Below are 26151 nucleotides of genomic sequence, written 5' to 3'. Positions count from 1 at the left end.
CTCCCGCGGGAGGAACAGGAAGCGCTCCCCTTGCAGGCCCCGCCTTCTTTTCGTGCCAGTGTACGACCTCCACGCAGCTTTTCTGCTCGGACCTCCGTAGAAGGTTCCCGCTTTACCAGAGGGGGTACTACTCCCCCTACCCCCGTTTGCCTCGCGGTCTCCAGCCTTCTCAGGCCCCGCAACGATGTCTCCAGGCTCCCTCCCGCAGTTCCCGACTTCTCCGCTGGGTTCCGCTTTGTAGCCCCGCACGGCGCGCCTGAGTGTTTCAGGCCGCACAGGACTACATTTCCCAGCCGGCCGAGCGGCTGGCGCCGACGCTACGCTCAGATGACCTGGTCGCCTGACCCGCGGTGAGTCAGGGCCGGCGAGGCGGGCGGGGCCGCGCCGGCCGCTGCGCCTCGGCCTTGGCCCATAATCCCGCTCGCGGGCCGGTCAACCTGGAGCCGCGGCGTTATTGGCACCTCTCCGGGTGTCGGGCCTTTCCCTGCTCGGATCGGATCCTGGGAATGTCCTAACTGCCCGTGGGCAGAACCTCCCTCCCGGCCCGCGGTTCTGATCCAAGAACTGGAAGTTGACAGCTTGGCAGCTTTGCTCCTGGATCTGCCTCCTCTCCTCACCGTCTCATTTCCTTCCCCAGGATTGGCAGTGGGTTCCCCCGAGGAGAGCTGACCGCCCCGGGCTGCTGCTGACCTCCGCCAGACTTGAGCCACAATGTCCCCGGAATCGAAAAAGCTTTTCAACATTGTTATTTTAGGAGTTGCCTTTATGTTTATGTTCACCGCCTTTCAAACTTGTGGAAATGTGGCGGTGAGTCGGGATGTGTTCTCCCTCCTTTGAAGTGCCTCTCATAACGCGATCCAAAAGCGATAATAAACAGTAACTGTGCCTAACAGCGCGCTTAAGTTGCACCTTGTACTTTCCCACCCACCCTTCCTCGGTTTTTACGCCTCGGTTTAATTTCGTGTGTCAGGCATTTCTTATTAATACTGTATCGGGATGGGGAGTTCAACAAGACCAATTATTCCTCTGATCTGACTTGGGGTTTGTATGTTGACCTGTTCCTGTTATTTCTTGTCTGTACTAAAGTCTCCATTAGTATGGGGAGAATTGAGGAGGAAAGAACCCCAAGGCTTAGCTACAGTTGATGTGCCCCCCCCCCCCCGCCCCCGCCCCATCATCGGTTTGCCTTGTCCCGTTTTGTAGTCCTTTTTTTGGTCTCATAGTTGACTTTCAGTATGAAGTACTGAGTATCTTGAATTTTGCTTTACCGGGTGCTTCGTTCTCAGTTCTCGGTGGGGATGGGGAGGGAGACTGCGAAGTGTTTTTTCATTGATTAGCTTTATCTTCCACGCAGCAAACTGTCATCAGGAGCTTAAATAGCACAGATTTTCACGGCAGTGGATATACCAGGTATCGTACCGTATGATTGGTCTTACTTGATACATTACAGTAGTTACCTAAACCCTATCAGAATTTTTGGCAATAATTCTGTGATTGGATTAGTAGTGGTTGCTTTTTCTCCGTAACTGGTCTGTTTGGGAGAACATAATAGAATAAAGGTGAGGAGTTTAGGTTTCATGTAGAATTAAATACTGGGTTTGAAATCCTGGGTTTCGTGACTTAACACTGCGTTATGTTAGGCAAGTTACTTCTATGAGCCCAGTTTCCTTGCTCAGATAATGCGTTGACGTGTAAAGCTCTTGGCACAGTGCCTGGCATTTAATAAACACTCAAGTATTGACATAATTACATCTTCTCAATCCTAAACAGAGGGTGTTTTATATGATTCTTGAAACACTCGGTCCTGTCGTAATTTCATGATTAACATACTGTCATCAGGAGCGTTTAGATTTTTGTTGAGGTGTTTAGTCTCGCTTTCACAGAGAAAATAAAGTGAAAAGGCCTTCCTGAGTCACTAGTACATTGTGACTGAAGCTGGGAGTGTAATGCACACATGGATATAAGGACATACGGGTTTCTTAATTTCTCTGCAGTTAACTATTAGATGCTGACCAACATCCCCCCCTTCCCCACAACTCTTATTTGGTTCTTTATTACCTATCCTAAACCTGATCTTATATATGATATTTGAGAATAAATGGGTGCTAATGTCCTTTTTAAATTTTTATTTATTTATTTATTTATTATATTTTATTTATTTATTTGACAGAGAGATAGAGAGCACAAGTAGGCAGAGAGTCAGGCAGAGGGAGAGGGAGAAGCAGACTCTCCACCGAGCAGGGAGCCCGACGCGGGGCTCGATCCCAGGACCCTGGGATCATGACCTGAGCCGAAGGCAGACGCTTAACCGACTGAGCCACCCAGGCTCCCCAAATGTCCATTTTTTAAGTGTTTAACAATACCACAGTTTTTAGTAGAGCTTTGCCTTCAATTCCAGAGAACCTTTACTGTTTGAGAGGATCATAAAGGCCAAAGAATAATTTACTTTGGGTTTGTAAATAGTGTCTAGTAAATGAATTCAGGACCCTCAAAATGGTTTTAGTCATACTTTGCTACAAGACGTATGTACTAGGGCTGGGTCTATAGTAGCTGAATAATGTTCAGAAGAGACCATTAGATTGAGTTAAATAAGTTCTGGTTTAAGGAAGTGATAACTCTGTGCTTGTCATTTATAACAGTGAAACTTCATGCAGTTGCCAGGAGTTGTAAACTAAGTTTGTAGAGCAGACTCATTGACTAGGGCCTCTGGGGTGAGATGACCAGGGATGGGATTCTGGCTCCACCATTCACCAGCCATCTAGCTGGACTTTTGGCAAGTAACTTAACCCCTCTGTGTTTCAGTTTGCTGTAGAGTAAGGATAATAATAACAATACTATCTTTATAGAGCTGTCAGATTTAATAAAGAAAACATACATAAAACGCTTGGCTCGGTGTGTGTTACATGTTATATGTTAGCTGTTATTATAATTTACCAGTCCATCAAAAGCATATTGTCCAAGGCAAGCTGATTCAAAGGGAAATTTGATGAGACTTCAAGATTTTGTATAAGTGAAAACCTCATTATAGGATTCAGCTTAATGATAGAATTATTGTTAATTCCAACTAAAGAAATGAATGTTTATGGCAAAAAAAATCTATAGACTCTAAGTGGATTTGAAAAAAACGCACTTTTGAGACAGTGATTCAAGGGTTTTGTTTTTTCCTTTTATGTGTTATGTGTACAGCATGGCAATTATATATGGAGTGTTCTCTGCTTCAAATTTGATTACACCATCAGTGGTTGCCATTATAGGACCTCAGCTTTCTATGTTTGCAAGTGGTTTATTTTACAGGTGAGTAGTGCGATTTTCTTTCATTTAATCCAAACACCCTCAGCACCTTCCAAGCATATAGTAAGCTTTTCACAAGAAATTGCTGATTTGGGGGTGCGTGGCTGGCTCAGTCAGAAAGGCATGTGACACTCGATCTCTGGGTTGTAGGTTCGAGCCCCACGTTGGGTGCAGAGATTACGTAAAAAAAAAAAAAATTGCCGACTTGGATTGAATAGAATACAGGCGGTATTTTAGGGATTTGGTTCTCTCCTTGATGCCCAGGGATACCATGTTGTTTTAATGTGGTGGCATGTGTGCATACTTCCTTTCATCTTACTATTCATAAAAATAGATAACTCTATTTTTTTCTTTCTATGAGAGTTGAACTTCCCGTGAAATAATCTTATTTTATATCAAGTTGATTAACAGGAATTCAACCGAGATAACTAAGCTTTTTTTCTGGGTTGTAGAATGACAGTCCCAGCCCCTGCCGAGCTATTGGCAAAGGCCAATTGCAAACCCTCGTTCAATGTCCAATCTTACAAATTCAGAATAGTAAATTAAGAAATGAGTAGGTCACATTTGTCCTCTTTCCCCCCAACACTTTAGCTAGTGTTGGAGAAGTCCTTTACAGGTTGACTTTTAAAAAAAAGAGAATTCTCAGAACCGATTCCTAGAAGGCATAATTGGCATTCTATATGAGGTATTGTTTGACCGTAATGCGTTGACCTGTTACATTTTAGCATGTACATTGCCGTTTTTATCCAGCCTCTCCCATGGTCCTTCTACACAGCCTCTGTTTTCATTGGAATTGCAGCTGCCGGTAAGCATCTTGATGTTTATTTTCTCTGTCTTCTGGGATTTATTTAAGTATCATGTGTTTCATGTGTGAAGCCAAGTGATTTCATTCCCTTGACAAAACTTTTGGTTTGAATTTCAGTGCTTTGGACAGCACAAGGAAATTGCCTGACAATAAATTCAGATGAGCATACTATTGGGAGAAACAGTGGAATTTTCTGGGCACTCTTACAATCTAGGTAATAATCCTTCTGGAGCTCAGTCTTTTCTTTAACTCTTTTGTCACACCATTTTTTTAGATCTTTGTTGTGTTGAAAATTCCAATCTTCTATGTTCCATGACTTGAGTTCCTAGCTGCACATGATACGGATTTAACGTTTTATAAAATTGCATGAAATGCATGGACCTGCCTAATTGGGACTAGTGATTAGTAAAGAGAAAATCATGTTAACCATAATGTATTTAGCATCTGCTATATTTCAGGCAGGGACTGTTGGCTTCATTACTAAATCTCAGTAATCCTCACCACCTCATGAGACCAGAAGGTATAATCTGTGTTCTACAGATGAGAAAACAGAGGCTTAAAAGTGAAGTAACTTATCTGATTTAAACCATCCTTATCTGGATTCCAAAGACCACATCCTTCCCACTGAGCTGCATATTGATAGCTATTAACGAATAACTGATAGTTATTAACAAATATATTAAAATTCAAAAGTGAGAGGCGCCTGGCTGGCTCAGGGGAGCATGTGACTCTTGATCTCAAGGTCGTGAGTTCGAGCCACATGTTGGGTGTAGAGATTACTTAAAAATAAGTGAACTTTAAAAAAAAAAAAATTATAGTGAGACTAATTACATCAGGGCTGAATGATACAACATGTTCTATATTTCCTAAGTAAAAAAGCAAGAATGGTCATTCTGTTGTGGAATCTGTCCTGAGGATTTACCCTCGTGGATATTACCTAAAATTGTGGTGTTGATAAGTCTTCATAAATGCAGATGTTTAGTTGTAAGGGGGTGTATATTAAGAAACCAGAGTGTAGGCGAATGATTCCTTCTCTGGGAAAGTATGCTAAAGTATCTGATTAGATGCAGGTATCTGAATCATGAATTTTTTTTCCCCCCATAGATTCTTTAAAATACAGAATTTGAGAAGTAGCATAAGCTTGTTTCCAAGTAGTCATTTCCAGAGTCCCAATAAATCACATGGTTCAAAGAGAGTCAAGTCTTTGAAGGGTGGTTCAGGCGGAATCAGGTCACTGTCACGTGGAAGGAGACTAAATTCCATCTGGGTCAGTTTTTCAGAAAGAGTCAGGGTGGAGTCGATACTTTTAAATGATCTAGGGCAGGTAGATACTTTTAAAATTACATATGCTTAAAAAATCTTTTTCACTTTTTAACAAATAATGGAAAAACTGCTCTACCAACTGTAAATATGTAAATAAATCCTCAACATCTTGTCCTCCCTTTTCTTCCCCCAGCTTGTTCTTTGGAAATCTCTACATATATTTTGCTTGGCAGGGGAAAACTCAAATATCAGGTTTGTGTTATTCACTTTGCTTTATTCACACATGTTCGAAGGATAATAATAGTTTCACAAAATATCCATTATTGCTCTGTTCAGATTGTTCTAATGAACCTTGCTGCCTTAAGTCCTCTCAGATTTTCGTCTGTAGTAACTTTTTTCCTTATATTATATTATTGAGCTAGGATTTTAGTTTATGACTATGCTTTAAGCAGCTCAAGGTATAGGAGAAGGTTATGCTGTGTATGAGCATACTAGTCACTTGTTAGACTTTTGAACCCTTGTTTTGTCTGTACACTTCTTTGGTTAAAAGAATATGATTAATTTCTTGTGCCGTTTTTCTTTTGGCTTATTAGTATTTCTTTAACTGAAAGACAAAGGTGGAGGTATTCCATTGAGTTTCTTGTTTGAGATTTTCACTAATTTATAAAGTAAACATTTAACAAGGAAATGTTTGGATGATTTCAACAACCTCTGAACATAACACCAACTTGAATTGTTTGCATGGCCAGTGCTATCAGCTTTCTTCTTTTTTTCTCTAGAGAGTGACCGAAGAACAGTGTTTATTGCCCTCACAGTGATTAGCCTTGTGGGGACAGTTCTTTTCTTTCTCATTCGGCAGCCAGATTCTGAAAACGTCCTAGGAGAAGATGAGTCTTCTGATGACCAGGACCTGGAAGTCAACGAGTAAGAAGTTGGCAACGTTCCTTTTTATTTGAAAATGTATTTTGAGTTGATGTAGTTTAGAGATTTCCAACCTTTTTGCAGCCCTAACTGATACCCAGCATTGGGCAGACAGGAGGAAAAAGTTTTATTTTTATTTATTTCTTTATTTTAAGTAGGCTCCACCCTCAACGTGGGCCTCAAACTCACAACCCTGAGATCGAGAGTCACAGGCTCAGGGTACCTGGGTGGCTCAGTCGGTTAAGTGTCCAACTCTTGATTTCAGTTCAGGTCATGATCTCAGGGTCCTGGGGTTGAGCCCCACCTCGGGCTCTGCGCTCCCTGAGTGGGGAGTCTGCTGAAGGTTCTCTCCCTCTCCCTGCCCCCCTCAGGCACACGTGCTTGCTCCTGGTCTCTCTCTCTCAAGTCTTTCTTTTTTTTTTTAAAGTTGCAGGCTCTACTGACTGAGCCGGCCAGGAGCCGAGGGAAAGGTTTCAAAGCCAATCAGAAGAGAAAGAAGACAAAAGGGGAGTTGTGGGGAGAAGGAGGGGAAAGGAAAGGAGAAGCAGGGGAAAGTTTACAGGGGATTTGAGTCTAATCCCAGGTTGTGGCTGACAAGCTGTATGACCCTGGACGTAGCCATAATCCCCTTATTTCTCTGGGCCTCGATTTCCTCTTTCAATTCAGCCGGCATCCGTGTGTTTTAATGTACAAAGATGCGGGCTTATAAAGTTAAATAGAAGACAGTCTTTGCCCTCTGTTACTGTTTCTCTGACCCAACCCTAAAATATCCCCATTCCTGTGGCGAGTGTGAGGGGCAGGGCCATCAACAGTTGTCCTCGAAGATCCTCAGTTACACCCATGCTCCTATGCACAGTGCTGGGTTTTGGCCCTAACCTACGTGTGTGCTCTTCCCCAAAGTAGTCCAAATGGGGAAAGAGGTGTATAGCCCTGTGTTTTTCTAAAAACTGTAAATTACCTTGAACCTGTTTCAATTATAAGTAAAACTAAAATATCACAGTTTCTCTGCAGGTATTATCCAGGTTTGAGGAAAGGGAAATGAGAAATCTTTGCCAGTCTCGTTTTGCTTGGCTTCTGAATCAGTAAATTGTGAGGATTACCTTATAGCCTTTTATCTATTGTTAAAACATTGGCACTGAGCATTCTGTGCTGCCTTGTTAATCCCCAAAAGGCCTAAAATCCTCCTGTCAGAGGATCATTAAGCATTCAAAATTTCACTAAGTTTGTTTAAAGCAAAAGAGAGCGGCACCTTGGTTCAGTCGGTTAAGTGTCTGCCTTTAGCGCAGGTCATGATCCCAGGGTCCTGGGATCGAGCCCCACATCAGGCTCTCTGCTCAGTGGGAAGCCTGCTTCTCTCTTTCTCTCTCTCTGTCCTCATGAATAAATAAACAAAATCTTTAAAAAAATATGTAAAGAAATAAAAATAAAAGGAGAGGTGTTACCTTTGATTTGAACACGTATTTATATGATACATATTTATAACATCAACTATGTGTATATATTTTTAATCATAAACTAACAGATATTGGAGAACGATTCTATGAAGATGAATACCACAGATTCAGCAAAAATTAAAACACCTGTTCGTTTAGCAAATGTCAGATGTTGGTGCTGTGCAGACAAATACAGCCCACCTATTTTCAAGGAACTTCGCAGATAGATAGAGGATTGTATAACTGATAAGGTGCAGTGCTGAGGAGTATTGCTCAGTCCTTTTAGCATTTTCTCTCCCTGAATTGTCTCCCAAACTTGAAGCTTTCTTGTCTTTATTCTATAAATAGCACAGACTCTGTGCCAGCCCCCTTCTAAACCTGAGGGATACAGCAGTGAACAAGACAGATAAGTCCCTGTTCTTGTGTGACTTAATTCTGGAGGGGGTGTAGATAATACACGTGTAAAACCGCAAAGTAAGTGCTCGAGAAGGCAGCGAAAGGGGGAGGTGATGGAGGGCTGGGTGGCTCCCTGAGGCCTGACTGGTGAGGAGGGACGATCAGCTGATGGCCATTGCCAAGGCCAGGTGGTGGGAAGGGGTGCGGTGGGTGCCAGGGCTGCAGGGAGGGAGTGGAAGTAGGAGTATCTGCAGTAGTCAGGGAGTCGATTCTGGGAGGCTCTGCAGGAGCGCAGGTTCTGTTCTTGGTGTGATTAGAAGCCATTGAAGGGTGGTGCCTGGGTGGCTTAGTTGAGCATCCGACTCTTGATTTTGGGCTCAGGTCATGATCTCAATGACCTGAGATCAAGCCCAGTGTCGGGCTCTGCTCTCAGCACAGGGGCAGGAGGAGGTTCTGCTTGGGATTCTCTCTCTCCCTCTGCCCCCAAATTGCCCTCAAAAAGAAAAAAAAAAAAAGCCATTGAAGGAAAAAGTAGGATCTGATTTTAAAGGATTCCACTAAAGGCCTTTAAAGAAGCTGATCTGAGGATGCAAAAAGGCAGCTCAGTGTCCTGAGTGGCCCCGTTATGTGTAATTTGCATGTGTGAGGCCCTGTGAGCTGGGTGATCTCTAGGAATTTCTTTCTTGGCAGTTGCGTCTCTGGCCCCTCCTTCCCTCCCTCCCTTCGGTCTATATTTGAGTGTCTATTCCAGGCACTGTTTGGAGGGTGTCTTGTTGAACAAAGAGAGATGTTCGTGCATTCGTGGAGCTTTCTAGTGGGTGAGAGAGAAGTAGGAATTCTTTTTAAAAACAGTTTTTATTGAGCTATAATTCACATGCCGTACAATTTACCCATTTAAAGTGTACAGTTCAGGGGTGCCTGGGTGGCTCAGTCGTTAAGTGTCTGCCTTCAGCTCAGGTCATGATCCCAGGGTCCTGGGGTGGAGCCCCACATTGGGCTCCCTGCTCAGCGGGAAGCCTGCTTCTCCCTCTCCCCTCCCCCTGCTTGTGTTCCCTCTCTCGCTGTGTCTCTCTCTGTCAAATAAATAAATAAAATCTTTAAAAAAATAAAAATAAAGTGTACAGTTCAGAGGTGCCTGGGTGGCTCAGTTGGTTAAGGGTCTGACTCTTGATTTTGGCTCAGGTTATGATCTCAGGGTTCTGAGATTGAGCCCTGCATTGGACTCTGTGCTGGGCATATAACCTGCTTAAGATTCTCTTTCTCCCTCTCCCCTCCCACCCCCATGCTCATGCTCTCTCAAAAAAAAAAAAAAAAAAAAGTATAATTCAGGGACTTTTAGGATATTCACAGAAGTGTGTTCATTGCCACAACAAATGTTAGAATATTTTTATTACCCCCCAAAAGAACCCTTACGTCTTAGCCATCTGATATTAGAAAATAGAAATGTAAAGGAGCGGAGGGTATAGAAGTATGGGCTGGAGGTGGGGGGCTGGCTTGCAATTTAATACTATAATAGTTATTTATATGTAGCACACACACATATATATACGTATATGTATAAATGTAAAATTACAGATGGAGTTGCCGGGGAAGGCTGAGAAGGTAACATTTAAGTTGTAGGGGATGAAAAATACTTTTCCCTTCACTCTCCTGTGTTCTCAGTTGAGACCCCCTGTAATAAAGATTAATAAGAAGAAAAAGCAATCAGAAGTTTATTCACACATGTTCCTCATGTATACATGAAGGAAGCCCAGGGGAGAGTGAGTAATTCCCTAGGCTGGCTTAGAATTTAGGCTTTATATACTATCTAAATAGGGAAAGGGGAGGAGGAATGGAGGCCTCTTACAGGAGAGTAAATGATTTTATGGAAGGATGAGCAGACCCGTAGAAGAATAGATGGGAGATAGGATAGCTTGTGACATACCGTTGGGTGTCTGGTCTCCTCTCTTATGACAAGAGCCGGTCTTCCCTGTCTGATGAGACTCCCAGAGGTGATTTATAACAGTTCAGTTCCTTTTGGAGGCTCTTTCTTTAGGCAGATGAGGGGAGTTCAAAGAAAGCCTGTACCCATATTTGCTGTTTTTTGAGTGCCTGCAGCTCAACATAATCAATATATTAAAGCATGTTTTGGGGTGGCACGTTCTGCTACCCTCCAAAGTCGAGACCTTAGAGCGGTAAGTGAAATGGGAAGGTATTGGAGGGTTCGAGAGGGATTGAATGTGATCTCACTCTGCGCCCTCCATCCTCGCAGGATGTGGGGATCGTCTTATTTTAGTATCCTACTAGAAAGGGCTCCCTTTAATATCTCACTGAATTGAATGGGGAATGATTTGCACCTGAGTGCTGGCTGGCTTAATTGTATTTTAATAGTCTATAGATATATAAATTGGTTCCTACTTATTTGGGGCTTGAAATATAAAATACCAGAATCCTATACCTGATCCTATCCAACTACAAGAGTACTATCAGTTACTTGGAGTCTAAATTTGCTTCCAGGGAAGACGTGAGTTTTTATGGTGGGGGAAAAAAGGTTTTTCCTATTGGTTAGAACAGACTACCTTTTTTGTGTCACTAATTCAGTTATGTAAGTCAGATAGATCTCTATGAGGTTTCTTTTTTTTTTTTTTTTGTAAAAATATTTAAAGATGGCAGAGGAGTAGATATTACCCTATCGGCAGGCAGAGTAAGAAACGTAATCTTTTATAAATGTCTTTAGCATAATCACATTAAACAACTTAAACTTTAGCTACATGGTCTCATTAAATTCTTTTGGTTAAGTGGTAGCACGCCTATTTTATAAACGGGGAAGTGAAACTTGGAGGCATGGAGTAACTTGTCTAAAAACCATATGACGAAGAAGTGGCCGAGCACAGCACAGACTCTGAAGCCCACATTTTTGACCCCAGCTTCTCCCATACCCAGCTGTGGAGCATGGGTGCTGGCGTCACTTTTGAAGAGTTTTCACCCTGCACAACTTAGTTTTGAAGGAGTCAGAGTGGAGGGAGATTGAGTTCTTACAAGGTGTTTTTACAGTATGAGTATAGCAGGGTGGAGGAGATTTCTGGCCTTTCTGAGAAGGACACGCATGGATGTGTGCTTTCAGCTTAGTATGAGAGAATTGTGTTCGGCTGTTAATAAAGGATCACCCAGGTGGCGCTTTCACCTTGTTCTCTGAGGCAAGGATGGGGTCCCAGAGGGACACCCTGGAGCAAAGAGCACTGCAGGCAATGGAAATGTTTGCCAGACCATGTAGAGGACGGAGCTTTGACGAACGTCAATGAAAATATGATAGCATTTTATCTCTTTTCAGTTTTCAGGGGAAAACACTTCGATATTTTGTTTTATTTTTTCAGGTCTGCGCAGAGCACTATGGGAAAAGCAATAGATGCGTTCAGTAAGTATTTTCTGTGTCGGAAATGCAAGAGCTGTTCGGGAACAGCTACAACATTTGCCTTTCCCCCTTTCCCCAGTAACTTTGGATTGATGATCCTCCAGTGTTTTTGTTCTTCCAGGTATGCGGCTCTGCAGTTCAGTAGTCGTCTCAGCCAGGGTCTAACTGGGGTGTGTGCAGGATGGACGGGAACCTGACTGCCCGGCCTGGTGCCGTTCGGGAGAGACACAGGGAGGTGCAGAGAGCTCAGGGACTGGTGCTTGACAAGGCAGTGAGGACACACAGACCATCTCCTCAGAACCGAGTTTGGAAGAACAGTTGGGCTTGTCTGCGGAGGGTTCTTCCTGGCTACGCCTCCCTACGTGTTTATTTTGTGTTAGTCTCACAACCGCTCTGTGAGTATCCTAGAACACACACCTACCATTCTCTCTATTTTATACAAGAGAGAATTGAGGCTTAGCTAAAGAAATTATTTACCCAAGGTCAGATAGTTAGTACACTGCTGAGCTGGGATCCGAGCCCTGACTGTGACAGGCAAAGTCAATGATTCCCGTAACAGCTGTCTTGTGGTTCCTTCAGAAACCGGCAAACATGGCTTCTGGGTCTCATACGGCCTGATGTGGGCCAGTTCTTTGCTTCTGCCTGTAGCTCTCTCAGCCTCTTTTTCTCCCAAGGAGAGATTCTGACCACTGTCTAGTGGGGAGCAGCCTTTTAGGGGTCATGTTGTTTGAGTTAAGGCCCCTTGGCCTTACACGCTCTGCTTGTGGGTAGCCCACAGGTTGCCTTGGGCTAGGGTGCAAGTTCTTGATCTAATCAGCCATGGCCTAAGTCAGAGGACACAAAGCACACAACTTCTAGCCAAGAATTCATGTGGTCGCCTTTTTTATTTTTTTTAATTTTTAATTTTTTTAAGATTTTCTTTATTTACTTGTCAGAGACAGAGAGAGAGGAAACACAAGCAGGGGGAGTGGGAGAGGGAGAAGCAGGCTTTCCGCCGAGCAGGGAGCCCGATGCGGGACTCGATCCCAGGACCCTGGGATCATGACCTGAGCGAAGGCAGACACTTAACGACTGAGCCACACAGGTGCCCCTTATTTATTCTTAATCATCACATTCCCTCTATTGATGCTGTGATGCATGTTGTACAGAAAAGGCTCCTGCTTATCTGAAAAGCATTTCATTCCTCAACCGAATGTATATGTTTGATAGGATTCTAGAAAGTTTTTAAAAATTTATTTCTTGGTCTTGAAACAATCCTGAAGTCCATTTGGAAGAATAAATCAGAATAGCCAAGAGAATTTTTGAGAAGGAGAAGGACTTTCCCTAATAAATATTAAAGTCAATTGTGAATTCATTTGAACACTTTGGAATAGAAAGAGCAGTGGAACTGGATTCTAGAATTGGGCCCACGTCCACAATACAATAAATACAATAAAAGAGACTCTTCAATAAGCAAAGTTAGGGAGAGGAGTGTGTAGGAAAATAGAGTTAATGTAAAATTGAAACTAGAAAAGTAAGTGAAGAAACTGATTGGGTAAAGAAAAGCCTTTCAAGGGGCACCTGGGTGGCTCAGTCGTTAAGTGTCTGCCTTCGGCTCAGGTCATGATTTCAGGGTCCTGGGATCGCAGGCTCCCTGCTCAGCGGGGAGTCTGCTTCTCCCTCTCCCACTCCCCCTGCTTGTGTTCCCTCTCTCGCTGTGTTTCTCTCTAATAAATAAATAAAATCTTTAAAAATAAAAAAAAAAAGAAAAAGCCTTTCAAGGATCAGACGATAAGGGAAAAGAATGCCCTTTGGTTGCTTAAACTGTAAAACTTCGTCTATCAAAACAACCTAATAGAGTTAAAATGGCAGGGAAGATATTTGCTTAAGTATAAAATGCAAATTTGAAAGTTTTCCATCAAATTTCAAAAGATAAAAAAATAATGGTCCATGTTATGGGGAGTAGGTATTTATATACCTAAGACCACGTTGCTGATAGGAATATATATTTGTAGTATTTTCTGAAGAGCAATTTGTCAACAAGTTATCAGAAGCCTTAGAAATGTTTGTATGTTTACCCCAGCAACTCCACTAATACTTCAGGAAGTAATTAGGAATTTCTGTTAAGATTTAATGGCTAAGATATCTATATTAGTGAGAAACTGAAAGTAATTGAAATATTTCACTACAAGGCATTGGTACGTCTACACAGTAGATTATCCTAGCCATTAAAATGAACTCGATGAATGTTAGAAAATATTTGCTCTCAGGGCGCCTGGGTGGCTCAGTCGTTAAGCGTCTGCCTTCAGCTCAGGTCATCCTGGGATCGAGCCCTGCATTGGGCTCCCTGCCCCTTGGGAAGCCTGCTTCTCCTTCTCCCACTCCCCCTGCTTGCGTTCCCTCTCTCGCTGTGTTCCTCTCTGTCAAATTAAAATCTTAAAAAAAAAAAAAAGAAAATATTTGCCTATTATGTGAAAACAAATTTTAAAATAGTATGTATAATGAAATTTGTTTCTATTAAAAATTTTTTTTAAGTCTCGAAGAAGATCCATTAAGCTGTTAGATGATATTTTTTCTCTTAATAGGTTTATTGAATATAATTCACACACTGTTGTACAATCACCCATTTAAAGTGTACAGTTCAGTGGCCTTTAGTACATTCACAGGGCTCTGCATCCATCACCACAGTCAATTATAGGACCTCTTCTTCACCCCAGAAGGAATTTCTGTACCCATTAGCATTCACTCCCCATTTCCTCCCCACCACCCCCATCCTCACCCTAGGCATCCATTAATCCGCTTTCTGTCTCTAGGCTTGCCTATCCTGGATATTATTTTGTATACATAGAATAGTACTATATGTGCTCTTCTGTGACATGTTTCTCTTACTTATGGTTTTGGTTTTACTTCTGGTCATGGTTTCAAGGCTCATCCATGTTCTAGCATGTTCTGCAGAATGGGTTGTTTGTAGGCATCATGAATAATGCTGCTCTGAACATCCGTGCACAGGTTTTTGTGTGGATGTACATCTGCACATCTCTGTGTAGGAACCTAGGAGTCGTAGGATTGCTGGGTCCTCTGGTCGCTGTGTTTAACCTTCTGAGAAACCAGCAGATGTTTTCCGGAGTGGCTACAACCATTTTATGGTCCCACCAGCTGTAGCTGAAGGTTCCAGTTTCTCCAGTTTCTCCACTTCCTTGAGTTCTTATCTATCTTTCTGATGATAGCTGTCCCCATGGGTGTAAAGTGGTGTCTCGTGGTTTTGATCAACATATCCCTAATGGCTAAGGATGCGGAGCGTATTTTCACATGCTTGTGGGTCATTTGCATCGCGTCTCTAGAGAACTGTCTACTCAGGTCCTTTGCCCGTTTTTTATGGGTTGCCTTTTTATTGGTGAGTTGTAAAAATTCTTTTCTTTCTTTATATATTTTTTAAAGATTTTTATTTATTGGGGCGCCTGGGTGGCTCAGTCGTTAAGCGTCTGCCTTCGGCTCGGGTCATGATCCCAGGGTCCTGGGATCGAGTCCCGCATCGGGCTCCCTGCTCCTCGGGGGGCCTGCTTCTCTCTCTCCCACTCCCCCTGCTTGTGTTCCCTCTCGCGCGTCTCTCTCTGTCAAATAAATAAATAAAATCTTTAAAAAAAAAAAGATTTTTATTTATTTATTTGACAGAGAGAAAGCGTGGGGCTCGATCCCAGGACCCTGGGATTGCGACTCGAGCCGAAGGCAAACACTTAACGACTGAGCCACCCAGGCGCCCGAGTTGTAAAAATTCTTTATATATTCTAGATAAAAGTCTCTTATATGTGATTTGCAAATATTTTCTCCCATTCGTTAGGTTGACTTTTCATTTTCTTGATGGTATCTCTTAAAGCACAAAAGTTTTAAATTATTGATGAAGGCTGATTTATACATTTTACTTTTTGCATGTGTTTTTGGTGTCCTAAGGTTTTGCTTAGCCCCAGGTTGCAAGGATTTGCTCCTGTATTTTCTCCTAAGACTTTTACAGTTTCAGTTCTGATATTTAGGTCTGGGATCTATTCTGGGTTCATTGTTATTTATGTTGTGAGGTGGGAGTCCAACTTCAGTCCTCTGCATGTGGCCACCTAGTTGTCCTGCTGAAAAGACTGTTCGTCTTCCCCACTGAATTGTGTTGGCGTCCTTGTCAAAAATCAATTGACTGTAAATGTGACTGTTTATTTCTAGATGCATGTGTCTGTCCTTATGCTGGTACCATGCTTTGCTGATGACTATCAAACTTTGAAGTTGGAAAGTGTGAGCCCTCCAACTTTGTTCTTTTTCAAGATTATTTTGGCCATGGTGGGCCCCTTGAATTTCCGTATGAATTTTAGGATTGGTTTGTCTATTTCTGTAAATAGATGATGTTGTGTTGTTGTTTTTAATAGGCTTCATTATTTTAGAGCTGTTTTAGATTTTTAAAAATTTATTTGAGAGAGTGAACAAGTGAGAGAGAGAAGCAGACTCGCCACTGAGCAGGGAGCCCTATGTGGGGCCCGATCCCACGACCCTGGGATCACGACCCAAGCTGAAGGCAGACACTTAACTGACTGAGCCACCCACGCGCACCCCATTATAGCCGTTTTAGGTTCACAACAAAATTGAGAAGGAGGAGAGTTCCCAAAATTGAGAAGGAGGAGAGCCCCCCGCTCTCACACATGCACAGTCTCCCCCACTATCCGTTGTCCCCCACCAGAGCGGTGCATTTGTTACGGTTGATGCACCTGCTACATTCACACATCATCATCACCCAGAGTCCACAGTTCACGAGGGTGCACCCTTGGTGGTGTACATATTATGGGTTTGGACAAATGTATAATGACATGTAGTCACCGTTACGGTATCATTCTAGATTATGTTTTAAAATTTCTTTTTGTTAAATATTCTGATTATTCAAAAACAAATATGCTTTGCTAATGTTATTTTTTAAAATTAAAAGTATTTTATTTATTTACTTATTTTTATTCTTATGTTAATCCCCATACATTACATCATTAGTTTTAGATGTAGTGTTCCATGATTCATTGTTTGTGCATAACACCCAAAAGTATTATTTTAAACCTTGTATTAATCGTAATTTTTTTCCTGGAAATACGTGAAAATGTCTTACTGTATTTAGTCTTACTACATTTCAGTGAGATTAGAGAAAAAAGTATATCCTCTTCTGCATGTGGCGAAATTCAGGACAGACCGTTTGTGTCTTGTGTAACTTTTGTAGTCAGCAGTTGAGTAAGAACTAAAATCTGGAGCCACTATTCGTTTAGGACTAGTTTAAATCAGTGGCCTTAAACTATGAAATGTAAGCAGGTTCAAAAAGACAGTTAAAACATGCAGTTTTTAGACCTGCGTTTTCCACTGCAGATTTCCACCACATTGAACAGTGTAAAAACAGACGTTAAAGTAGTCCTAAGCAAATATGCAGAACTAAAGCTTTGGTCCCAGATCCAGAGAACTGAGAATCTCAGGAAGGGGTGTGGCAGCCTCGGTGCAGTCAGCAAGCTCCCTGGGTGGCAGTTGTCATCTGGAGTCCAGTCTTCAAGCCGCTCTGCAGTCGCTCCCTCCCCCGGGACGTTAGCACGCTTCCAGCCATTGATGCCCTTAGCCTAACTTGCGCTCAAGTCTGTTCACATAGTCTTGTTTTGTTTGATCCTATTTCTTTTCTCTGTTCCATGTTGTTGTTTTAGATTCAAGCTGGAGAATGTGTTGGGGAAAACACCACTGTAGAATATATCTAAGCAGGTGGAATAAACATTTTATTTACAGGACAGATTTAGTTCATCCCTTCAGCATCTGAATCCTTAACCTCAGTCCCACTGTATTTGTCTACTGGCGTTATTGACAAGGGGTGTCTGGGTTGAGTAAATGTTTTAGAATTTGGGGGTAATTAAAATCTAATTAAGCAGTCTTACATTGTTTTCTTTCTTACAGGAAAGTCTCTTAAGTTATGTGTCACCAAGGAGATGCTGCTCCTTAGTATTACAACTGCTTATACAGGTAAGGGGATTAATGGCGGTTTGGGTTTTCTGTGGCTGCATGATGACAGTGAGGACTGAAAACAACCACCATATAATTCTTTCTCACAGCTCTGTGCACTGATGGGGCTCAGCTGAATGATTCTTCTGATGGTCTTAATTGAGGTCTCTTCTGGGTCCTTTTAGAGGCAGCTGGGGCCACAGCTTCTCGATAGTTTCCTTTGCATGTCTGAAGGGATTAAATGCAAGGCTGGGTGTCTGTCTGTTCACCGTAGTCTCTGTGGCTGCATGACGCCCTCCCAAGCGATCCCTTCCTTCTGACCCAAGAGGAAGGCCAGATTGCTTCGGGGGTCCAAAAAGAGGAACAACCAGACTTTCTGAAGGCTTAAGCCCGGCACGAGCCCAGTGTCACTTTGACTGCATTTCCCTGGTGAAAGCATATCACAGGGCCAGCCCAAACTCAGTGTGGGAGGATTCTACACAAGGGTGGAACCCTGGGAGGCATGGTTCATTGCAACCAGTGATTTTTTTTTTTTTTTGAGACAGAGAGAGAGAGAGAGAGAGAAAGCACATGATAGGGGGGAGGGTCAGAGGGTCAGAGGGACCCTCTCAGCAGACCCCCACTGAGCAGGGAGCCCGATGCGGGACTCGATCCAGGGACTCCAGGATCATGACCTGAGCCGAAGGCAGTCGCTTAACCAACTGAGCCACCCAGGCGCCCGCAACCAGTGATTTTAAGGCAAAATGGAGCTCTGCAGAAAATAACCCTGAGTAAATCCTTCTAACTTTCTGTGGATTCGTATACTTTCTAATGACATGGAATGAGCTCTGTGGCTTACCGGAGTCCCCAGAGCGCTCTCAGATTCTCAGAATCTGTTTCCTTTTAAAAGGTGCTGTTGTGTTGAGGTGCCTGGGTGGCTCAGACGGTTAAGCGTCTGCCTTCGGCTTAGGTCCTGGGATCGAGCCCCATGTTGGGGGGGGAGGTCCATGCTCAGTGGGGAGTCTGCTTCTCCCTCTGCCCCCCTCCCCCCGCTCATGCTTGTGTGCGTGTGCTCTCTCTTGCTCTGAAATAAATAAAATCTTTAAAAAAGTGCTATTGGGGCGCCTGGGTGGCTCAGTCATTAAGCGTCTGCCTTTGGCTCAGGTCATGGTCCCAGGGTCCTGGGATCGAGCCCCGCATCAGGCTCCCTGCTCCGCGGGAAGCCTGCTTCTCCCTCTCCCACTCCCCCTGCTTGTGTTCCCTCTCTCACTGTGTCTCTCTGTCAAATAAATAAAAAATCTTTTTTTAAAAAAAGTGCTATCATGTTAAAAAAAAAAGTGTCATAATGTGCCAGTGATTACTTTTGCCTTTATTTGCCTTATAGGTATAAACATTTTTTTTTGAGAAGTAGAATAAATGGTAAACATCTTTAAAATTCAGTTAAGTTTTGTAGCATTAAGGAATGAGGTCTTCTGCTGATTGACCTTAATTTTTTAGCCCTAATTTTTAAAACTTCTTTTTCTGGGAAAAACAGTTTAATGAAAACATTTTATCTTTAAGCAAAGGTAGATAATATACATTGGTTTTCCAGACCTACATTCCTGTTAACCTTGGAGAGCTATTAACAAGGGTAAAAAGCACTTAAAAAATCACTATTACAGACTTACATGGGTACCATCCTCTGTCCATCCCGTCTCCACACGGAGGATCATTTTGTTTGTTTTTAATATTTATTTATTTATTTGAGAGAGAAGGCGTGTGTGCGTGCGTGTGTACAAGCAGGAGGGAGGGGCGGAGGGAGGGAGAGAATCTCAAGCAGACTCCCCGCTGAGCACGGAGCCTGATGTAGGGCTTGATCCCACAACCTGAGATCATGACCTGAGCTGAAATCAAGAGTCAGACGCTCAACTGACTGAGCCACCCAGATGCCCCGAAGGACGATTTTTAACAGAAGGGTTAAAGGGTTTGCTTCTTTGAGTTGTGTATTTTTAAAGATTCTTTTTTTTTTTTTTAAGATTTTATTTATTTATTTGACAGAGACAGCGAGAGCAGGAACACAAGCAGGGGGAGTGGGAGAGGGAGAAGCAGGCTCACCGCTGAGCAGGGAGCCCGATGTGGGACTCGATCCCAGGACTCTGGGATCATGACCTGAGCCGAAGGCAGATGCTTAATGACTGAGCCACCCAGGCGCCCCTAAAAGTATTTTTAGACTTTTAATAGTGTCCCATTTGTAATGTGTTTTTCTTTTTCTTTTCATTTCCTTTTCCAACCTTTTGTCTCTGAGCTTCAGCATGGATATTTTCTTTCTTTCTCTTTTTTTTTTTTTTAAGATTTTTATTTATTTGAGAGAGAGAGAGAGCACAAGCAGGGGGAGGGCAGAGGGAGAAGCAGACTCCCCACTGAGCAGGGAGCCCGATGTGGGACTTGATCCCAGGACTCTGGGATCATAACCTGAGCCGAAGGCAGACGCTTAACGACTGAGCCACCCAGGCGCCCAATGAGTTGTGTATTTTTATCCGAAATACGTGGCAACTGCCATCTTGTGGCTAATTCCATTTCATCAGCTATGTAGCATAAAACTGCTCTGCTTGAGGGGAGTAACGTGTCAGGCTGAATGAATTTTATTGTGTATGTATATAAAGCTCAAATACTACCAGCCATGAAGAAGAACCGGAATGGAGATTGTGAATGTATAATTAAATCTGCTTTTTTCCTAAAGGTCTGGAATTGACTTTCTTCTCTGGTGTCTATGGAACGTGTATTGGTGCTGTAAATAAATTCGGAACAGAAGAGAAAAGCCTCATTGGACTTTCTGGCATTTTCATTGGCATTGGAGAAATCTTAGGTTGGTTTAAAAAATGTTTTTATGTGAAATCAGTTCGTTGTAGTTATCATAGGTATTGTAAGTGTACTTCACTTCTCTGTCCTTGAATTTTAATTTCCTTGCTTATTTTTACCAGTCAAAACTGTAAGTAGGAAAACATACAGTCTCTCCCAGCTTTTTCTCTTAAAATACTTAGGGAAAGTGTCCTCTGAATCTCTGACACGAGCTGGATGTGCCTCGAGACAATCCACTTGGAACTCTTAAGTCCTGGAGTTTGTGTCAGACTCCACAGGTCCAAGGGCTCAGTCCCGCAAAGACGCCCTCACTTCCGGTGCCCCTTGTAAGTCCTGGGTCCACAGGCTACCTTCTGTCTGACATGGCTGCGAGTTTGGAGGTTCCCATGAGCCCCCAGGAAAATGCTATACTTACCACTAAAGCTTATTATAAAGGATACAGATGAACAGGCAGATGAAGAAGCACATAGGGCAAAGACCAGGAGGGTCCCAAGCACAGACACCTCTGTCCCTGTGGAGTCAAGGTATACTACCTTCCCAGTACGTGGATGCGTTCAACCAACCAACCAGGGTAGGTCTCCCACACCTACTGTTTAGGGGTTTTTACAGACATTTCATTACAGAGGCAGGGTTGATGAGATCATTGGCCAATGACGATTGAACTCAATCTCCATCCCCTCTCCCTGGTCCTGAGCCTGGGGGCCGGGGCTGAAGGTTCCAACCCTCTAAGCAAGTCTTGGTCCTTCTGCGACCAGCCCCCATCCTGAAGCTAACTAGACCACCCCTAAGTCCCCTCAGGAATCACCTCATTTGCATAAACTCCGGTGTGGTCAAAAGGGAGTAATGGAGAACAGAAGACACGCCTGACACAGGACATTTCCAGGGCTCTAGGAGCAGCTCTGGGCCAGAGAGCGAGGAGGAGGACAGACAAGGCAAAGACCAATGTGTATCTTTATTGTGCCACACTAGGTATTCCTTTTTTTCCAAATGTTTTTTATTCAAATTCCAGTTAGTTAACATACAGCGTAATATTAGTTCAGGTGTACGACATAGGGACTGAACACTTCCGTGCCCCTCCCACTGCTCGGCGCAACGCCTGCAGGTATCCCTCGATGCCTGGAGCGCCGTGCTGGATATGGTCCTCTAGGGGGAGCTTTCCAGTTCATCAGATACTTACTGTGCATCCATTGTATGAACAAGAGACTCCCCACCCCCATGGAGCTCATGGCTTAGGGAGGAACACAGACAGTAAAAACCCATAGGACCCTTAGAGTGGCCGGCGGTGATCAGCGTGACGGGGAGAGCAGACTTCTGTGGTTTTTGTTCCCTGCTTTACTGCCCACACCTGGAACCATACCGGGTGTTTATATGTGTTTGAACATGTGGAATACAGTGAGAGTAATTGTCTTAATGTTTTTGCTCATTCTAATATCTATGACAGTTCTGGGGGATTCTTTGGGTTTTTTTTTTTTTACAACTTTATTGAAATATAACTCGTGCCATATATGTCACCCACTTAAAGTGTATGGGTCAGTGTTTTTTAGTACATTCACAGGGTTGTGAGTCATCCCTACAGTCTAATTTTAGAACGTGTTTCTTGCCCTTCCCCAGGCAACTGCTAATGTACTTTCTCTGTAGATTTGCTCATCCTGGACTCTCATGTAAATGGAATCAGAGAATACATGGTCTCTTAGGTCTGGCTTCTTTCATTTAGCATAATGTTTCCAAGGTTCTTCCACGTTCTAGCACGTATTAGCATCATCCTTTCTTATCACTAGATAATATTTAATTTTACTGATATGTCACATTTTACTATTTGGGTTGTTTCCACTTTTGGCCATTATAATTAATGCTGCTGTGGACATGTATGTACAGTTGTGTGAATATATGTTTTCATTTCCCTTGGGTATATAACGCACTGGAATTGCTGGGTCATATGATAACTCCACATTTGACTGCTTTTTCTCCTCATGATGGGTCCGATTTTCCTGCTTCTTTGCCTGGTCATACTGGAGATACCAGACTTTGTGAACTGTTGGATATTTTTGTATTCTTATAAATACTCTTGAGCTTTGTTCTTGGCTGCAGTTCATTTACTTGGAAACAGTATGATTCTTTTGGGGCTTGCTTTTAAGGTTTGTTGGACAGGACCAGAGCAGTGCTCAGACAAGGGCTAATTATTCCTCACTCTTGAGGGAAGACCCTTCTGTGCACACCCAGTGCCTGTGAGTCGTAAGATTTCCTGTCTGGCTGAGGGGATGAGGCACTATTCCCAGCCCAGGGTGGGGCGCTAATACATCTAATATATCTAACCCTCTTGGTTGGTTCTTTCGGGGGCCTCTGCTAATTTACTCACAGTATGTGCTGATCAGCACTTAGGGAAGACTCAGAGGGACCCTCTGTAGATCTCTGGAATTGTCTCTCTGTGCAGCTTTCCTTTCTGATAGCCTGTTGTGGAACTCTAGCCACTTAGGTATCCCTCCCTTCAGGGGGGCTGCGGGCTCCCTTCCTTCACTTCCTGTCTCAGAGATCACTGCCCTTTGTTGTCTGATATCTTGTGTCTCCAAACTTACTGCTTCATATTTTTTGTACTTTTTTTTTTTTTTTTAGGCAGGTGCTAAGTCTACTCCCTGTTACCCCACTGACCTAGAAGTCTCTTCTGATTTTTAAATTTTCTTCTGTTTCAATGGTTATTTTTTATTTTTAATATCTGTGTTTGCTTTCCCTTGATTAAATTAGTTGTTGGTTTATCTGTTTTATTTATTTTTTTCAAAGAAACAAAATTTTGATTTATTAATCTGGCCTTGTGTTTTTCTATTCTCTATTCCATTGGTTCTGCAGGTGGAAGCCTCTTTGGCCTGCTGAGCAAGAATAATCGTTTTGGTAGAAATCCAGTTGTGTTGTTGGGCATCCTGGTGCATTTTATAGCTTTTTATTTGATATTTCTCAACATGCCTGGGGATGCCCCTATTGCTCCTGTTGAAGGGACTGATAGCAGCGCTTACATCAAATCCAGGTATAGTGACTGTCATTTTTCTAGTGATTTAAGGAAGGGTGGGAGGTAATGGGTAGCTAGATATTCAGAATGGAGCAGTTAATCATTTTCTGAGTCTGTTCTCTTTATAAGGTCATCTGTCAAATGTTAATGGAGCCAGAATTATTTTAAACAGGAGCTCGTGAGAATCCCAAGTTATTTTATAATTGTTGGTTTTGGGGCGCCTGGGTGGCTCAGTTGGTTAAGCGACTGCCTTCGGCTCAGGTCATGATTCTGGAGTCCCGGGATCGAGTCCCGCATCGGGCTCCCTGCTCGGCAGGGGGTCTGCTTCTCCCTCTGACCCTCCTCCCTCTCATGCTCTCTGTCTCTCATTCTCTCTGTCTCAAATAAATGGATAAAGTCTTTAAAAAAATAAAAAAATAAAAATATATTATAATTGTTGGTTTTAACCTTTCAGCCCACTAAATGTTTTTCTTGATCTATGAAAGAGCATATAAGTATCTGATGTGATGATATAGGTCTGCTTTCTGAGCAGTGAAGAACGGTGGTGAGGAAAGGGTAGGCCATCCGGGCCATTTACAGTTGGTTATATCCGTTTTGAGGATCTTACTTCCTTGCACTCAACTCAAATTCATTATAGATGTAGACATTTATGTCCAGATCCACCATCCAAGGGCGGCCCTGCCCAAACCCAGTGTTTGCTCCCAGATAGTTCATAGACCAGAGTTTGCTTGGACTGTGCAGGTGAGTGCGTTTGAGCATAAATCCTTACGTTGTAGAGTCCAGTGTTATTTCTTCTTGTTTCATAGTGTTTATACCTTGAAAGTGAAATGCTCTTGTAAGGGAATTGCTTTTACATTGGGAAGGGCTCCAACAAACACTGTTAAGAGTGCTCTTTCTAAATTCATTTTCCTTTTTATGCAGCAAAGAAGTCGCCATCTTCTGCAGTTTCCTGCTGGGTCTTGGGGACAGCTGCTTCAATACCCAGCTGCTTAGTATCTTGGGCTTTCTGTACTCTGAAGACAGCGCGCCGGCCTTCGCGGTCTTCAAGTTTGTGCAGGTAAGCTCCCCTTTGGGCTGGGCTGAGGTGGGTGCCTTTTTTTTTTTTTTTAAGTGCTTTAACATTGTTTTCTTGATGGGTTTGAAATGAGAGGCAGGGGCATCCTTTAAAGTATTTCTGATTGGACTTAGGAAGCAGCAAAGGGTGTGATTTTCTCCCCCGGGCTCCTGTAAGAGATTTTCCATTCTGGTCTTAGTGCTCAGATGAGAGGCTTCTTGCCTTAGATACCAGAGTCCCTTTGTCACATAGACAAGCCCATTTCTGACTGGGAGTGTACGTTATTTTATTAATTACTCAGTTTCTCACAAAATAAATTTTATTTACTTATTTAAAGATTTTATTTGAGACAGAGCAAGTAGGCACACACGTGGGGGGGGGGGTGGGGAGAAGCAGGCTTCCCGCTGAGCAAGGAGCCCCACTCGGGGCTCGATCCAGGACCGGACCTTGGGGTCGTGACCTGAGCTGAAGTAGGATGCTCAACCGACTGAGCCACCCAGGCGCCCCACAAAATACTATTTTAAATAACAGAATGCCACTTGCCGGATGGTTGCCGGCTCTCAGTGGGAGTTTACGGTGCGCGTTTGTGAGCTGGTGACTGGGGGTCGGTGGGTTCGTCTGGGTGCATCTTCTGACCTGGTCTGTTTCTTCTCAGTCCATCTGTGCAGCCGTGGCATTTTTCTACAGTAACTACTTGCTGCTTCACTGGCAACTCCTGGTCATGGTGATATTTGGATTCTTTGGGACGATTTCATTTTTCTCCGTGGAGTGGGCCGCCGCCGCCATCGTGGCCCGGGGCTCTGACTACCGAAGCATTTGACCTGGGGCGCCTGCCAGGTGGGACAACAGCTGCAGGTGGCAGAGGGGAGGAGAGCCCGGTTGAAGAAGCCACCTTCCCTTTCCGCAGAGTATTGGATGATGTTCAGGAAGGAAAATCAAAGAATTAAGACTGCTCAGTCTGCCAGGGTTGGTGTTCAAGTTTACAGACATTAGCTATTTAAAACAAGCAGAATAAGGGAAACTTGTTCTGTCAATTATACTCGTTCAGAAATGTTGTTTTTCAATTCCTCTGTCTCAAATTCCTTATTATCATGTTATGGAGTGTAAATGTTTTCTTCGCCCTCCTGTTCTCATTGAAAGATGCTGCCCTGATTCAGAACACTAGGCCGAATGTCAAGTGAAGATTCTTGCTGGGCATGGGGTGTGTGCTACTATGTAATAATAGGGAGCATATGCCCGCCCCACATATGTGTCTGCAAGTGACATTTAAATAAATTGTGAGATGCTGTAGTGGAATCTTTGAAAAGATTTGCACTTTCTTCCTCCTTAAACGTTTTGCTTTGGTAAGTTTTCCTACTTGTCATTTGTAGCAAGGAGTAGCTAATTATTATAAAACGAGGTAAAAATTGCTGAAGTTTTAAAAATGAATCTAACAGGTAAATGAACAAAACACATTAAAAATATATATATATATTTTGAATTTATTCATTTGAGACACAGAGATAGAGCATGAGCAGGGGGAGAAGCAGAGGGAGGGGGAGAAGCAGACTCCCCGCTGAGCAGGCAGCCTGATGCGGGGCTCGATCCCAGGACCCTGGGATCATGACCTGAGCCGAAGGCAGACACTTAACCATCTGAGCCACCCAGGCGCCCCACCAAAAAATTTTTTTAAAGATTTTATTTTTATTTATATGAGCAGAGGGAGAGGGAGCAGACGCCCCGCTGAGCAGAGAGCCCGATGCGGGACTCGATCCCAGGACTCCAGGATCATGACCCGAGCCAAAGGCAGACGCTTAACCAACTGAGCCACCC

At 43.3% G+C, this 26151-nt stretch overlaps 1 protein-coding gene across 2 annotated transcripts; it reads left to right on the top strand.

Annotated features, from left to right (window-relative positions):
* The first annotated feature begins 42 nt into the window (after positions 1-42).
* On the top strand, positions 43-25821 carry MFSD11 (major facilitator superfamily domain containing 11). Of its 2 annotated transcripts, XM_035025919.1 has the most exons (14): positions 43-350; positions 638-807; positions 1355-1410; positions 3187-3294; positions 4017-4096; positions 4214-4310; positions 5553-5611; positions 6139-6283; positions 11463-11503; positions 17426-17491; positions 20169-20294; positions 23129-23303; positions 24207-24342; positions 24995-25821. In XM_035025919.1, exons 2-14 carry the CDS (start codon positions 712-714, stop codon positions 25157-25159), a joined length of 1350 nt encoding a protein of 449 aa, XP_034881810.1. In that variant the 5' UTR covers positions 43-350; positions 638-711; the 3' UTR covers positions 25160-25821. The 2 variants fall into 2 exon arrangements, with proteins under 2 accessions (XP_034881810.1, XP_034881809.1); XM_035025918.1 differs by lacking the exon at positions 43-350 and having other exon boundaries at positions 366-807.
* The last annotated feature ends 330 nt before the right edge of the window (positions 25822-26151 follow it).

Source organism: Mirounga leonina, unplaced genomic scaffold (genome assembly GCF_011800145.1).
Source record: "Mirounga leonina isolate KUSES-001 unplaced genomic scaffold, KU_Mleo_1.0 Mir_197, whole genome shotgun sequence".
In the NCBI taxonomy this organism is placed as follows: Eukaryota; Metazoa; Chordata; class Mammalia; order Carnivora; family Phocidae; genus Mirounga; species Mirounga leonina.
Note: the sequence above shows the minus strand (reverse complement) of the source record. Positions and strands in the feature narration are given on the sequence as shown.

Coding starts and splice junctions, on each gene's coding strand:
- MFSD11 (XM_035025919.1), top strand. CDS start 712: ATGTCCCCGGAATCGAAAAAGCTTTTCAACATTGTTATTTTAGGAGTT. Junction 3,295..4,016: donor GCAAGTGGTTTATTTTACAG/GTGAGTAGTGCG, acceptor GTTACATTTTAG/CATGTACATTGCCGTTTTTA. Junction 4,097..4,213: donor CATTGGAATTGCAGCTGCCG/GTAAGCATCTTG, acceptor TTTGAATTTCAG/TGCTTTGGACAGCACAAGGA.